This window comes from Hyperoodon ampullatus, assembly GCF_949752795.1.
Source record: "Hyperoodon ampullatus genome assembly, chromosome: 3".
NCBI classification, from domain to species: Eukaryota; Metazoa; Chordata; class Mammalia; order Artiodactyla; family Ziphiidae; genus Hyperoodon; species Hyperoodon ampullatus.
In genome coordinates, this window is record NC_136916.1 from 40,121,994 (window position 1) to 40,134,025 (window position 12,032).

The 12,032-nt window shown below is 41.4% G+C and overlaps 1 protein-coding gene across 4 annotated transcripts in view; it reads left to right on the forward strand.

Annotated features, from left to right (window-relative positions):
* The window catches only part of NTRK3 (neurotrophic receptor tyrosine kinase 3), a gene marked incomplete at both ends in the record, with an annotated part of 382,825 nt that extends 373,734 nt beyond the window's left edge, over positions 1 to 9,091 (forward strand). For 3 of the 4 annotated variants that reach the window (XM_079699625.1, XM_079699627.1, XM_079699628.1), the window contains 2 exons: positions 5,735 to 5,893; positions 8,906 to 9,091. In XM_079699625.1, the coding sequence (XP_079555751.1) occupies positions 5,735 to 5,893; positions 8,906 to 9,091 (345 nt within the window). Of the gene's footprint in view, positions 1 to 2,039; positions 2,082 to 5,734; positions 5,894 to 8,905 lie in introns of all 4 variants that reach the window. The other variant, XM_079699626.1, reaches the window with a different exon arrangement.
* Between the last annotated feature and the right edge of the window lie 2,941 nt (positions 9,092 to 12,032).

The window sequence follows — 12,032 nt, forward strand, 5'->3', positions numbered from 1 at the left end:
CCGTGTCCCCTGCATCGGCAGGCGGACTCTCAACCACTGCGCCACCAGGGAAACCCAGGACTATTCTTATTAAGATTATTATTTCAGCCCATTGCTCGCCTGGCTAGGTTTCACCATGGGGATATTTGTCAGTATTTTTTTTTACCAAGGAAGGATTTGACCACTACCTTTCCCAGACTGTATCTCTCCAATGTGGGAGAAGGACACAAGAATGCAGGTAGCTCTGAAGGAGAGTCAGTGTAGTCTAGGTGGATCTATGGGAAATATGGACAATCTAGGAAATCAGGTTTGTTCTGCTGCTCACTACACATAGGGCACAGTCATTGCACTTTATGTGTATTATTTTTTGTATTTAGTGGTGCTCAGTTGGTTTTTATATACATCATCTCACTTTAGATACGGCCGTTGCTTGAATCCTATGTTGAAGATGAGGAAACTGAAATTCAAAGAGATTAAGAGCTTGTCAAAAGTCACATCAGAATAAGCTTCTGACTTCCAACTTATTACTTTTCATTGTTATATCACAGTTCACTTGAAATGTTTTAGTCCACTTCTGAAGGAATGTCATATAAACTTCACCCACATTGGTGGTGCCGCCCAGAGAAAATCTTGATAAATTAGTGGTACCTCTGTGGCCAATTAATACCCTTCTGATAATTTCTGCCCAGATGCTTAAGCTCATCAAAGTTTACACCAGCACACTCAAATTTCTCTTACGGTAAACTTGGAAATTTCAATTTGGAATGGCTCTTCCGGATTGTGTATAAAATCATCAAATGAGGCAAACAACCAGCATCAATTTGGAGAAATCTGTTATTTACCATTTTTCATCAAGAAAAATGTTCCCATATTCCTAACCTCTTTTTCTTTTTATTTAAGAAACCAGGTACAATAAACCATTCCACTAGATTCTATCAAAAACCCAATTTTTCCTCAAAAGTAATATTTTGATTTAGAATGTAAATAAATTAGGTCCACTGGTTTTCCTTTAGTCATATGTTTATTTTTTTTCTTTTATTGTTTAAAATTTTCAAATGTGGCACACGATTATGATAAAATTACAAACAGCATAGAAATACATACTATAGTAAAAAAAAATGGAATTTTCTCTTTAGTCGGTTCTCACTCTCACTTTCCTTTCTAGAAAAAACCACTGGTTTAATGGCTATATTTCTGGACCTTTTCTATGCATTTACAGAGTTATATACTACATTATTGCCTTTTAATATATTTGCTTATGCATACACATTTTTACGTAAATGAGAATGCTAATATATATTTTTAATGTTTTGCATTTTCATTTACTATATCCTAGACGTATTGACATATCACTCTACATAACTCCACTGTATTCTTTTTAACTGCTGCATATACATTTCATGATGAACAAATTGCTGCCCTTAAAAACAATGAAATAAAATATCTTCAACGAAGTATTTTTACTTACATGAGCAAGTATTTTTCCAAGACTTCTAGAAGTGAAATTGCTGGATTAAAAGACACTTAACATCTTTAGTGTGGACAGATTCTGCCAGGCTGCCCTCAAAAAAGGCTACCCCAGTCTTAGCAAGGAATAACTCTTCCTCAGGACCTCTCATGCACTGGATAATACCAGTCTCTTCATTTCCCCCACATAATATTTAAAAAATGTGTCTTTTATTGTTTTAATTGACATTTCTTCACGTGTTTGTGGCCATTTGTAGCTGTTTTGTGAATCATCTACTCTTACCCTTGATTCATTTCTCTGTTGGATTTCTTATTCTTAACTAATTTAAGGAAGCACTTTATAATATATGGATTTTAATTCCTTGTTACATATATTGCAAATATTTTCTCTGTCATTTGTCTTTTAACTATGCTTATTTTGTATTTTGCCATGCAAAAGTATTGAATTTTATACCAGTGGTGTCTCTGAATTCTGTCCTTTATGGCTCCTTGAACATGTGTCTTATTTAGGAAGGCCTTCCTCTCCTGAGGTTATCCAAATACTTTTCTGAGTTTTCTTCTAATATGATTATTGTTTTGTTTTTTATGTTTAGCTCTTTAATCCATCTGGAAATGATTTTTGTATATGGTGTGAGGTAGGTATCTAAGTGTACTTTTTAAATGAATAGTTCATTGTCCCAACACTGATTACTAACCTATCATTTCATATATTAAATTCCAGTATTGATACATGGGTCTGCTTCTGGACTCTATTTTGTTCCATTGATCAGTGAAATTGTCTATTCCTATGCCAGTAACACAGTGTGTTCATTCCTATAGTTTGATAATATGTTAATGCTATCTGATACAGCAAATGTCCCTTGTTGTTCTATCTCAAGTATATCTTAGTTTATTTTAATCAAATATTTACTCCTCTCGATAAATTTTGGTATCATATTGTCAGTTTTCATATATCATTCCATTGAGGGGTTTATTTAGATTGTGTTGAATTTTTAGATTAATTTTAGGGAAGAATGAGAGGTTCATGATATTGAGTCTTCCTATCTAAGGAAAAGACAATCTTTCCATGTATTCAGATCTTCTTTTATGTTTTTCAATACTTTTCTTTACATAGACCTTGTATATTTTCTGCTAAGGCTATACCTAGGAATCTTAAACATTTTGTTGTTGTTGCTAATGTACGAGCATGTTTATTTTCTATTGAATTTTGAAGTCATTTTACTAGTGCATGAGAATAGTCTGATTTTTGTATATTCATTTCATGTCTGGGTAGCTTACTAAATCATATAATGGTTCTAATTGCTTTTTAGCTAATTGTCTTGAACTGTCATATCATATGCGAACAATGGTGTTTTGACTCCTCCTTTTCAGTATTTTTACCTTGTTTTTATTCCTGCTTTATTGTAGTGGCTAGGGCCACCTGAAAAGTATTACATAAAATCAGTAATAGAAGATACCTTCTATACTTTCAATGTTTTATCAGTAAATATGATATTTAGTATATTAAATACAGGAAGTTACCTTTTATTACTAATGAATTAGGGCTTTTAATCAGTAAAGAGTGTTGGTAATTTTGGGCATCTTTTGAAAGAATGGCTTTTCTTCTTTTATTTTTACCTTATGTTTACTTTGTTTCTTCTCTTGGAATTTCAGAGTTCCTGTGAGGATAATATGTGATTAGTTTTTATAAACGCCTTTTAGATAATTGAAAATAATATGCAACTTTTTCAGGAGGCTGAAATATACATGCATCACTCATATATATCAATTAAAACTCATTATTTTTATTTTTTAAATGTATCTTTATTTTTGTTGTCTTCTTGATCTATCATCTTGCAAAATAAGTGTTTTAATTTTCCATTGTAATTGTAGCTTTGTTAGTTTTCCTTTATTTATAACCTGTTTTACTTGTTATACATTTTTGTTGCTATCTTAATTGGAGCAAAAAATTTCATAATTTTCATAATGGCGAATTTTACCATCTTCAAATATAATATAGACCACTCTGTATCCATTTAGTTCTTGGCTTTCTGAAATTTTTTCATATATGCATTCAATTTTGATATGTTCTATATTTAATATATGACATATATTCAATATACTATATATGAATTATATTTTCAATGTATATTACACATATTGAATATTATCTATTCAATATATATTATATATTCAATTATACATTGTAATATATTATTATGTATAGTGAATATTATACACATTGTATATTCAATTTTTTTTACTGTTTGTTATATTTTTGTATTCTTTCAAAAGTTTCAGTATTTTCAAAATTCTTTCAAAATTTTCAGTATTTTCTGTTATTTCCTTTTAAATATGTCTTTTCTAGATAGCATGCATCTTGATTTTTTAACATAAATGTTTCTCTTATTTAAAAGGTATCATATATAACCCATTAATTCTTATTGTTTATAGTGATATTATTTAAACTTCTTTTTCATTTTTTGCTATTCACTATTATCCCTCCCCCTTTTTGTAGTCTTTTTGGTATTGGTTAGAGATTTTTGGTTCTATTTTCTTGAAACTGGTTTGGAAGCTATATGTACTATTTCTATTCTTTTAGAAGCTACTTTAAAATTTTAGCAAGCACATTTAAATTTAAACTGTTATAATCAACAGCTGATGACTTTCTGTAAGCTCCCTTGCCCTTCCTTCTAAAAGACAGAGCCCTTATCAGGCTTTTGATTATTTCCCTACCTACTCATCTGTGCACTTATTGTTGAAATTATCTGGACATTTCATTCCAGAATATTGTTAATAATGGCAGAGATAGTACTATTTGTATTATTACTATTATTATTTCCTTTATGCCTCTATTTTACAGGAATCATTTATTAGTAATTATATTACATTTTACTACCACATTAGTGACCATTATTTAGATTTAAATTTTGTTTTTTGTGACTTATTTGCTTTGTACTGTTTGTTATATTCCAAGTCACCGTATATTTTAGATTCTTTTTCCGTTTTTCTGGAGTACATCCTCAATTAATTTTTTCTTCTTTGTTTTTCTCAAAGGCTATGAGTGGTAAACTTTCTGAGTCTGTTTGTCTGAAAGAAACACCTTCATTTGTCTTTACATTTGATACAGAGCTACCTTGATTATAAAATCCCAGGTTGAAAACAACTTCTGCAAATCCATATTATCATTTATCTTCTAAAATACTTCAAGTGGATAAGGCAAACACGATCTCTTTTTTTTTTAGAAACAAGGTTGCCCATTGCCAACAAGTCATTCTTTCTTAAGTGTTTATGATTATAATTCCTCCAACTGGCCCATCATAAAAATGAGAACTTTGATTAATACCAATAGTTCATCAGGACATTTATAGAGAGCTTCTTCTATCAGTCGAAAGCAGTTTTCTAACAAGTTTCATGTATTAGCCAGAAGTTCCAATTTCTGATGCTCTATTTATGAATGATACAGTTAGTTCCTGAGTTCGAAAACATGCTGTGAATTTTCTTCCACTTATGCTAATAATATGTCTAACCTCCTGGGCAGTGAGGATTTCCCTAATGTTTTTTCTCAGGAAAGTGTACCCTGAATGTCAGTCACTTCCTCTTGCCCTTGGCTGTCAGATCTGTAAACCCACAGGTGGCTGATGTCCTCCTCGGGCTATTTTAAAAAAGCACTTTCCTTACTGGCCTTTGAGATCTTGCTAAGAACGCTTGTGAATTCTCTTCTGGTCCACCTGATTTCTCATTAGCATGTGGTCTTTCATACTTTTGAACTTCCCTATCCCCTTCACTCAGAACACTGAGTTCTAAGTAACAGTGAGAAATTCAAGATTGTCAGATAAAGCTAAAGTCATAGTAATAATACAGATTAGATGCACATGGACTATGCTGTGCTTTAACCTCCTTGGCCAAGGAGTCTAACCTAATATCTGCAAATACTCTGATACTTGGTAGCCTTGCTCAGTGATTCCGTGGCTTCCCTCTGGACTCCCTCTCAAGGTTAGATTTGATTGTAGTACCAGATTCTGAAATCTTCTCTCCCACTTCAAGTCATCTTGTAATCTTTCTTTATATTCCATGCCAAGGAATGTACCTTCCCTTAGGTGTTATCTCTAATTGCTACTCTAGCTGCCTGCAGTATCGTAGGCTTAATCTCCACTGGCCCCCCACACCCATCACAAAAGTTGCATCACATTTGGCTATCTTAGAATAAGATGCATCAAGAGGGCATCTGCCTATGAAGAGTGCAGACTGATGTGACTGATTCTGGCAATCTGGTCACTGTGTGTGCTTCTGTCTCGACCCGTTTTAGGTGGGAGGACACACCATGCTCCCCATTCGTTGGATGCCCCCTGAAAGCATCATGTACCGGAAGTTCACTACGGAAAGCGATGTGTGGAGCTTTGGGGTGATTCTCTGGGAGATCTTCACCTATGGAAAACAGCCATGGTTCCAGCTCTCAAACACAGAGGTACAGAAAGGGGACAGATGGGAACCTTGATTTGGAGGCAGACTGATAAGAGACATCTCAGGCCAGCACTTAGAGTGTGTAAAACATTAGGTGGGGTTTGGAGCCAGCAGAGCAAATGTTGGCAGAAGCAGAAGGAGAGACCTTCTTGGTAGAAAAAAATTATAGCTGTAGGAAATGTGCTGTGATTGTCAAGAGAGCATGAAATTAGATGTCGAAATTGAGATGCAAGTCACGGTTCTGTTTGCTCTGCTACACTTAAAAATCACAAGTGTTTCACTAAGACAGAAAGTGAAAACAATAAACAACTATGAGTTTTTCAATTGTGCCATCTTGTGGAAACACCTACTATGCCCAAGTCATCTGGGTCCCCAAAGGCTTTAGGTAGACCAGGCCCAGAGATGTGCAGGAAGGTGAACTGGGAAGGCAAATTTCATGTTACTGATAGAGCTGTGTGTGGACTTCCAGGAATAAGATGAATCATAACAGTAAATGTAATAATACACACATTATGTATTTTATACTTTTGATTTACAATATTAATAAAAAATGCTAGTCATCAAATTTAATAATAGCTAACATTTAGTGCCAGGCATTTTCCTAAGCACATTAGCCTATATTAACTCAGTACTTTTCACACAAACACTTGTTGAAATTCAGGACAAAGGAAAGGGCGCTCCTTGGGGTTCTGGAATGGACTGGCCAGAGGTGAAAGCATCAGCCTGGAGAAGGCTTGGGCCGTGGTCCAAAGCAAGATGCTTCTCAGTGACATTGTGTCGTCCCAGGGAACTCAGTCCAGTTTGTAGACAGTAAAGGGCTTGGTCTCCCAACCCAGCAGACCTATAAAAGATTGCAGTTTATGGTCTTCTGTTTTCTGGGAAAACATGAACATGAGGACCTTTTAATATTAGAATCCTATCTGAATATTCCAGAAAGTGTCTCTCTTCTTGGAAGCTATGTTCATTTTTGCTTTCCTATACCCTGATCGTTTAATTAAGTAAATGTCAAAGACTGAAAAGAAGGCATTTTATTACATTTGTAACATCTCATCATTTGCAAACTGAATGGGTCCTGACCACATTTCCCAAAATAGGACAAAATATTTTGACAACCTTTAAAAAAAATGTAAGTGTGTATATCAGAACTCATCTGTTGTGATGCTTTAAAAAATTATTGTTTTCCTGGGTAGGGGGTAGTGGTAAACATACACACACATACACATGCATGCATGCATATATACACATGCTTGTGTACACACGCTGGCACATTTGCATGCACTCAGGCACACAAGGCACCCTGATCACAGCCCCTATGTAGTTTGGTTGCCCTAGTAAAGAGGGGAATCTGGGCTGAGGGTTCTATTGGTCTCAGCAGATGATCTGTCCTGGATACCTAAACTGGCTTAGAGTAGCTAATGGGGCTCTTGTGGTCATCTCTGACACTGCTTGGTAAGGCACTGGCCTTGAAGATGGGCTTCCTACTCCCAGCCACCTCTTCCACTCTACCAACCCCTGCAGTGAAGTCCTGACAGTCACTGATAATGAGTTTCTCTATTGAAATTGACAAACTGGAGAGCCCCACATTGGAGGAGACACCACCCTTCAGTGCTTTTGATCTTAGCACTAGGCAGCGGCCACTGCAGTTTGAACTGGACCCCTTTTCATGGAGGTGAACATAATGGAAGGTGGAGACAGGGTTCAAATAAAAACAGGGAACAGGAGCAGCTGGAGACCTTTCAGGCTGGCAAAGAACAGAGCCTAGTGGGCCTTTGCCGACTCTGGGGTGACCAGGACCAGGAAAGTGCTAACACAGTGATTGTTTGACAAGCCATCTCAGAGTCAGAGTGACATGAGCCCACACTCCAGACAAGGCGCTGTTGGGGGCAGCCTAGGGAGATAAAAACTATATACAGATTAATGGGGGCAAAGAGAGGAAATAACATTTTTCACATACTCTACTAGAGAAAATTCTGTGTGATTTTATCATCACGGTCTGTCTTCAAAATGAGGAAACTGTGGTTCGGGGTACATACGTTGCCCAAGGTTACAGTGGGAGAGTTAGGCAGAAGTTAAAATAACCTGAGAACTGTAAGATAGAATCTTGAAAATTCACAGTGTCAGCAAAGAAATCTTTTTGAGGAATTGGAATTGAACTGCAAATTACAGGCGTGGTCCTGAAGGGCCAGCTGGGGATGGTCCACCTGTATGTTATTTGCTTCCTTCCTATGCCTCCCTATGGCCTCCCGTTTGGTACAGTGGCTCATACAATCCCTTTCCCTGGCCTCATGTGGTCCTTACAGCAGTCTTAGGAGGTGGTCAAGGGAGACATTTGATCCCCATCTTACAGGTGAGGATGCTGAGATCCTATGAGGTTAATTGACTTTCTCTGGACACCCAGCTGGGCAGTGGTGAATCAGGTGGTTAGTCCTAGTGTTAAGGACTTTTCAAGAAACGGAATACATGGTTTAGTGCAAAGAGCAAGGGAGGATGCGCCTCACTGAGGAAGGGACATGTGTAATGGCTTAGAGGTAAGCCTCACGTGTGCACCGAGGCTGTGCCTGGGAGGGGAGCTTGACAGGAAGTGGGAGCCACGGAGGGGCAGAGCTCCTTCAAGGGGGTTTCAAAATCATGCAGGCTCCTCAGAGGGGGTGGGACAGGTCAGATGCCAATCCCCACTGCCAAGTGGGAAATGAATGCAGCTCAGTCATCTAGATAAGACTCAGGACTAGAGAGGAAGAGAGAAGTGGAAGGAAGAGTGTCTGTGGGAGTTTTACGCCTGGCCTAAGAGATGGAGAATAGAGGGCAGCAGTGGGCTGGACCAGCCAGTGCTGGATCATGGCCCTTGGAACCCATGCACAGGACAGACGTGCAACTCTGGTCTCCAGCCCAGCCTCAGGAGGGTACCCCGCCTCTGCACTGAAGCTCATCAGTGAAGTCATTGCCTTCTGCTGCGCCTGAGCCACAGGGCCAAGGCTGAGCTTTGGTGATAACTTCCCTGTTCTCCTCCCTTTTTCAGGTCATTGAGTGCATCACCCAAGGTCGTGTTTTGGAGAGGCCCCGAGTCTGCCCCAAAGAGGTGTACGATGTCATGCTGGGGTGCTGGCAGAGGGAACCGCAGCAGCGGCTGAACATCAAGGAGATCTACAAAATCCTCCATGCTCTGGGGAAAGCCACCCCCATCTACTTGGACATCCTTGGCTAGTGGTGGCCAGTGGTCGTGAATTCATATTCTGTTGCCTCTTCTTTCCCGGCCTCACACCCTTTCTTTTCCACTGCACAGACTCTTTTCTTCCATCCTTGACTGAAGCAAACATCTTCATATAAACTCAAGTGCCTGCTACACATACAACACTGAAAAAAAAAGAAAGAATAAAAACCCTGTAAGGCAGTTTGGCATATATATATATATTATATATATATATATATATATATAATATATATATATTTATATATCTAACTATCTATCTATCTATATCTACAGAGAGATAACCTCTTCTCTAATGCACAGAGAAGCTGCTGATACACAAACCATAAGACTGTAACAACAACTCAGAAAATCTTAAGTATTATGAATGCAATTGAGACTTCCCTTAGACGCAGGCTGTGGCCCATGCTTCTTCAGCTCCGACTTCTGGGAGCAGAAGACCTTGACGATGCACAGAGACAATCTTCACGTTGGGACTGGAGGAGCTGGGGTGCCAATCACTGCTGCAGAGGTGATCATCTGCACAGGTGTGTTAGCTCCAAGCTCTGCATATGTGCATGGGCAGACCTCATCGACAGGCTCAGCAAGGAAAGAACACCGAACCAGGGGCCTCTGGGACGCCTCACACATCCCCTGACCATCTGCTCCACGCCTTCCTCCTTTCCTCCCCCTCAAGACGATTTTCTAATTTGTCTTTTCTAGAAAGTATAGTCCTGATGCTTTGGGGAGTCAACAATGGCGCCTACAGGTAAACACTGAACAAACAACAACGACAGCAAAACACAAAACCATGGCGACAGTGGACTACATCCATCTTGTAAACCATGCTCAAGTTCCTTCCTAAATTTGAAAGAGATGTGTCATCTCTCCTCTGAACTTCAAGAACTGGACTTTCTGGATTTAAAGAACCACAGAATTAAAAGCTGAAATCTGAACCCTGTCAAGGCCCTGCCTCCTGTCTTTCCATCATTGGAAAGTCTCCTTGGCCGCACCCCTGACATTCAGGCTATTGGGAAGTTAAGGGGGGTGTCAGACATCCCCCGTGTTGTCTGCACATGTGGGCACAGCAGGGTTCCAATGGCAGGAGGCTTCATTCTTTGCAGGTCTTATAAGGTCTGCCCCTCTGGGTCGTCTATTTCTCAACCCGCCTTCTCTAGATTCTAGCTCCCACTTCCTGGGCCTCTAGGAAGTCCCAGGGAAACCCCACTGCCGAGAAAGGGGCCCAGGTCCGGCGAAAGGCTGGGACAGTGCTTGCTTCAGGGAGCCAGGCAGTGGAGTGGGCAGGAGCCGGGGGGTGGGGCGGGGAGAATCTGTTTGGCACCTACATACGGCCCCTTGTCATTCTCCGCACGTTTCCAGCCCCTGGAGGGATTGATGCATCTGCCTTTGAGTGCTGTGAAAATGCAGGGGCTGAGAAATCACTTCTGTGGACTGGGGGCAGGGGGAGGGGCCGAGGCTGCTTGGGGAAGCATCCAACGCCTGGCCACTGCCGCAGGCTTGGCATCTTAATGAGGACGGAGCCCTGACCAGGGAGAGAGAAGGAAGTATCTGGGCTGGGGCCAGCTCCCTCTGCCCCGACACCAGGGGAATCACTGCCTTCCCAGCTGCCACTGTCAAAGACTGCGACAGGGGCGGATCTCCGGGCCCCCCGACCCATGACAACAAAATGCCCGTGGAAACCCACAGCCTAGCCCCACAGAGCCCTCCCGCTGGGGAGAAGAGGATGTCCTTCTCCTAGGCCACCTGACCCTCCGCCTCACCCAAGCACAGAGCTACCGAATGGACTGGGCTTTGCCCTACTGGAGCCTCTGGGTCCCCCGACCTGCACCCCTCTTGGCCAGCTTAAGGGACCATCAGCAGCCTGGATGTTCTGGTCAGCTGCAGTGCAGGCATCCTGTGTGGGGTTTGGGACTGAATTCTGTGTTGGTGGTTTTGCTTCTTTTTTTAGACCCACAAATATTTTTATTCCGAGCTGTGCTCGGACTGTAGGCCACGGTGGCGGGGGGGGGGTGGGGTGGGCGTGGGAGTGGGCGGTGGTGGAGGCTTGCTTCAGGGATGGCTGAGGCTTCTGAGCAGGGCTGGGAGGGGAGGGAAGGGAGTTGGAGTTGGGTGTGGCTTTTCTCTCCGTGCTGCGCTCCCAGCCCCGAGGACTTTGGAGGAGAGCTCTTGGGATGCACCCCCTCAAAGGAATCCTGAGCTATCCTATGGCAATCTCCCCCCTTGTCTTTCCACCTGGAGGGCCTTGGTCTCTTCCGGGGCTGTTAATGCTGGGTTGAACTCTGCAGTCTGGTTTGGCCCTAGCTAACTAAGGGAAAGTTGTTCAAGGAGGGAGCGATCTGGGGCAGCTGCGGGGAGGTGTCTCCTAGTGAGAGATGAGGCTCCAAGGCTCCTGTTGCTGCCACATCCACCCCCATACAGACACTGTGTAGCTTCCATCTTCTTGGCTGTGTGTTCCTAGAACCTCAGAGTCCCTGATAGTCTGGAAGAAAGGGAGGGTGGGGAGGGATTGGTGGGCAATTGGGAATGCAGAATGTAGTAGGGTTTCAGCGCAGGGCGCTGCGTCCTCATGGCCTAATGGAAGTACGCAATTCCTTTGCGGACAAGGAGACTGGTGTTGTCAGACTGCCCTTGTCCGAGTCCCTTCAGCCTCTGTGTAGGCCTTAGGGTCACACCCTCGTCACGTCTATCGTAAGCAGCTGTCTCCTGTAAGACTCCAAGACAAAGGGTACAGGGTTCGAGGAGCAGAGGGGGAGGGCCTGCTTTCCCACTGCCCGTGCTGTGATCTCTGTGTAGAGAGTCTGCATGTTGACTTACTAACCTCAGCAGGTGGAAAAAATAAAAAGTCTTTTTGGAGAGTGAAGGAGACAGAGAATGGGGCTGTGGAATTGGAAAGGGTACTCAGGGCTCTGGGGTGAGCAGAGAAGGTGGATTCTTCTGT